The sequence below is a fragment of the Momordica charantia genome (assembly GCF_013281855.1).
Source record: "Momordica charantia cultivar OHB3-1 chromosome 5 unlocalized genomic scaffold, Mcharantia_2.0 BLBB01000005.1, whole genome shotgun sequence".
In the NCBI taxonomy this organism is placed as follows: domain Eukaryota; kingdom Viridiplantae; phylum Streptophyta; class Magnoliopsida; order Cucurbitales; family Cucurbitaceae; genus Momordica; species Momordica charantia.
This window is the reverse complement of record NW_028275163.1, coordinates 11,212,630-11,216,841: the sequence shown is the minus strand read 5'-3', so window position 1 is coordinate 11,216,841 and position 4,212 is coordinate 11,212,630. Positions and strand designations below refer to the sequence as shown.

Below are 4,212 nucleotides of genomic sequence, written 5' to 3'. Positions count from 1 at the left end.
AAGAAGGTCACTTTTAGGCTACTTATTTCTAGTGGGTGAAAATGTGATCAGTTGGAAGGCTACATTACAATCCGTAGTAGCTCTTTCAACAACAGAAGCAGAGTTCATAGCACTTTTCAGAAGCAGTAAAAGAAGCATTATGGCTGAAGGGACTTTTAAAGAACTTTGGTTTTGATCAGTCAAAGGTAAAAATCTACTGTGATAACCAAAGTACTATTCACTTGTCCAAAAACCAACAATTTCACAGCTGAACAAAGCATATAGACATCAAGTATCATTTTGTCAGAGAACAAATTGACAACGGCATGATTGTAGTAAAAGTGCATACCTCTGATAATGCTGCTGATATGCTGCTGATATGCTAACAAAGGTAGTAAATCAAGCCAAATTTGAATATTGCCTGAAATTGGCCGACATGCAGCCATATGAAAAAGGTTAGATTGCAAATTAGTGTAGATGGTCTTTCTCTTACAGTTTGTTTTAAGGTGGAGAATTGTAAAATGCTTTATAGTAGTAAAACCAACCGTAAGTTGGGTAATCTCAAAACATTCTATTTTGTAAAAAGAAAGCATAAAGAGAGATCATCTATAAATACCTCTCTCTAGGATAGAATGGTTGTGGTTTGTATCTCTGTTTTTCACCCGCAAGATAATAGAGAAAGAAAGCTGCCTCATAGTGGATGTAAGCCAATTTGGCTAAACCACTCTAATTTGGTTTTGTGAGTGTGAGGTTCCTCGATCCCTAACAATGTTGGTAAAAATGTTTATAAGATATCTACAAAATTAATGACAAACTACTCGTAAAGCTATGAAATTTGATAATGAAAATAGTTTTAACTTTTAAAATAAAATAGAATTTCATATTATTAGTATTTATGTTAACAACAATCATATTTTGTACTTTTTTTTAGATAATATTTCGTAGACAATTTTTATAATTTATAACCTAATTAAGTTAATTGATAGTTCAATTATTAATTCAAACAAATTTTTTTCAATCAATATCCATGTTCCATGATTTCTTTCGAGATTTGCATGATCGATATTTTTCATATAAAAATTACTATTTTGTTCAATTATGTAACTAAGGACTATATTTCATTACAAATTATCAATAAGATATAATTAAACAATATTGAAATTTAACTTACTAATTCAAATAATTTCCATCAATTCTTTCATTTCCATTGATGTTGACATTTCTATTAGTAAGCTACTCATATTTTTACATAAGCTAGTTAAAACGGATCCATTATAGTCTAATTAAGTTACAATTAAAGTTTCACTTACTAATTCAAACAATCTTAATCCATTTTCACAATTTTAATGATTTTTCCCAAAATATCTATCGATATTGACATATCCATCGACATTACCTACAATTGAAAGTTGACATTTTTGTCGACATGAACATTTCAAATCTTGATTATAACTCCAACCTTTCTTATCATACTTCATATATTCAATATGTTTAGTTATGAGAACAAGGTTTTAAATATGACAAGTGAGTAAATAATTGCATTGAATGACAATACCAGCTTAACCTAAAATTCGAGCTTTCGTTTTTATTTGTCTCGGGGAAAAGTTCAGTTTCTCAATCTATATAAAAAAATAAAAATAAATAAAAAAACAGCATAACCTAAGATAGCTCTCCCATATGTAAAAATAGCACGGTTCAACAAGTTACTTCACGATCGACATCCTATGTTTATTTTAGGCAATAGAAGAAGCAAGTTATACAACCCACATAATCTATCACTATGAGGAGTGCAAATCAAATTTACAAGTCAATAAGGAAAATATTTTAATTCACCAATAAAACAAATGGATTCATACAATAGACAAGCAAATAGGTCCCCTCAATGCCTACGGCTAAACTGCAGACCTCTTTACTAGCTAGTTCTGCAAGATAATTATGAGGTATATTACAATATTGTGTTATAAGAAATTTGTAAGATATTTCAATATATTAGATAAATGACCAAAGATTTAAATTCATATATCACATTAATGTCAAATATCAATAAGAGAGAGTAAAGCAAATAAATAACCTCACCTCTAAATAGAAAGTAATTGTAGATTAAGAGTCTTGAGAGTCTCATGAATGGGCAAATTGAAGAGATCTGGTTGCAATAAGACTTTGTCAAGTTGGTGATTCATAGTATAAACAATTATTTAATACCCTAAACCATTAAAAAGTACATGTTCGAGTTGCATGTGATTTCATGAAAAAATGCAAAAACCCGATAAGTTGAAAATTACCTCAAATTGATTATAGCATTTATTAATCAACACAAATGAATTGTGGGTGAAGACTAACCGGTTCCCAATGCACATTTTCTAGACCCAATTTCTAAACTTAAAAAGGCACAAATTTTGTTGGGGAGGGACGATGCTCTTGGTTTTATGGATCTAAATTGAGGTGAATCTATAACCTGTTTCCACGTTGCATGGAGTCTGACTTTATAAGTGATTACTGTATGTATAGTTTCATGTGTATCAGGATTTTCTGCATCACCAATAAAAGAATTCAGCAACTTTGACAAGGCAGCAAGTATTAGTTCACAGCAAAAATACCAGTAAGTGGGAGAATAGCAGCACGTGCTGCCGATTGCTCTGCCTCCTTACTCCAACAACCAACGTGGATTGGCAAAATGAAATTGAGGCCATGTGTTGCTTTGTTCTGTAAACAGGTAACTCCAACTTCATTTGATTCGTATATTCGAACAAAATCCTTCACAAGGAACTAAAATGAACATAATTTGTATATTGGACAATAAAATGATAAAAAATTTAAATACTTCAACAAAAAAATATATATGTGTTTTCTTTTCAACATATCAATAATTAGTACATTAACAAAGTTAGTAGCACTTTGATATCATAATGTAGCTTAAATGAAGTTACAAAACAGTAAACAGACAATAAAATCATATGTAAATGCATCATTAAGATTATAAGGGCACAAACTTATTACCTTGATCCTATTGAATTATAAAGAAAATGATCACCTAAGTAAGTACATTATTAAGGACTCCCAAGAGGTTTTTGTTCAACGTAGGAAAAAAAAAACCACATATGCCAAATGAGAAAAATTCGAATCCAAGTCCAACAGCCCCAAATAAGTTTCAATCTAACTATATAAGTCATACCTCCCGATGAAGAAGAAGAAAGCCATCGTGCTTTGTTCTTTGTGATATGTACTCAAGGGCAATTCTTGCAGCATCCTGATCAGCTCCCCCTTCGATTAGGAAACGTATTTGGAGACGTGAAACGTACCCTATTGACATTCACAACTGACCTATACTTTGGTAGGTGTGAAGATCCTTTATTAAATGTCTGATAAACTGGTAATGGAATGATTGCTTTTAGAGCATATTCATTCAATTCGCTCTTGTATGTGAGATGTTGCTTATTTTCTACATTTTATTAACAAAACCAAGATCTAGTAAAGAACAAACTTATACATAATAGAATTGTATGGAACTCCATCCTTAAAACAAAATCACAAAATTACAAGTAAGTAGAATGAAACAGAAGAAGACTCTAAACCTACATGTGGAGGATATTAAAATTCCGTTAACCCTACATTAGAGAAATATCCAAACAAGACCAACTAGAAATTGCAAAACTCTCCAATTCACTAAACACTCAGTCTCTCACTCCCTCTCTCTCTCTTTTTAAACTATGATAGGCAACAACATCACAGACTTACGAGTCGAATCGGAGGGAATGGGAGATGAAACCGGCAGAGACGTTGATCTGTTTGCGGTAGGGAACGAAGAAGCGACATTTCAAAAATCAAAGGTGGAAAAAGAGGAACGGGAGATTTGGGAAAAGTCTAAAACGAGTGGTTTCAAAATCGAAGGGGAAGAGAGAGGGATGGAAGGAAAATCCTTTCTAATTTCTCCCTTCTTTTAGGTGTATTGTACCTGTAGGCTTCCATAGTTGGTCTGTCTTTGTTTCCTTATTCTGGATAACAGGATCTTTACGTACACCACCTGCTGTGAACTACGAGTTGATTATAGAAAATGGAAAAAAACAAGTTCCAAAAATATGATAAATTTGTTGTAAAATTGAGGAAAGAAACGAGACACCACGAGTATACGAATAACCAGACAAAAACGAAAATAGACAAATTATAAAATTGAAATCATAAATAAATAACATGTAAATTAAGAAATACCCAAATTGCCTAAGAAATTCCTTCAAC

At 31.8% G+C, this 4,212-nt stretch overlaps 1 protein-coding gene across 10 annotated transcripts; it reads right to left on the bottom strand.

Moving 5' to 3' along the window:
• Positions 1-1,686: 1,686 nt before the first annotated feature.
• Positions 1,687-4,212, bottom strand: LOC111022951 (uncharacterized). Of its 10 annotated transcripts, none has more exons than XM_088123733.1 (7): positions 3,932-4,212; positions 3,715-3,761; positions 3,152-3,305; positions 2,577-2,745; positions 2,435-2,508; positions 2,056-2,122; positions 1,687-1,901 (listed from the first exon to the last, which is right to left on the bottom strand). In XM_088123733.1, the coding sequence occupies exons 3-7, from the start codon at positions 3,287-3,289 to the stop codon at positions 1,804-1,806; spliced, it is 546 nt and encodes a 181-aa protein (XP_087979859.1). In that variant the 5' UTR covers positions 3,290-3,305; positions 3,715-3,761; positions 3,932-4,212; the 3' UTR covers positions 1,687-1,803. The 10 variants fall into 10 exon arrangements, 8 of the variants coding, with proteins under 8 accessions (XP_087979859.1, XP_022155964.1, XP_087979858.1 ...); XM_022300272.2 differs by having other exon boundaries at positions 3,152-3,300; XM_088123732.1 differs by having other exon boundaries at positions 3,152-3,300; positions 3,715-4,212.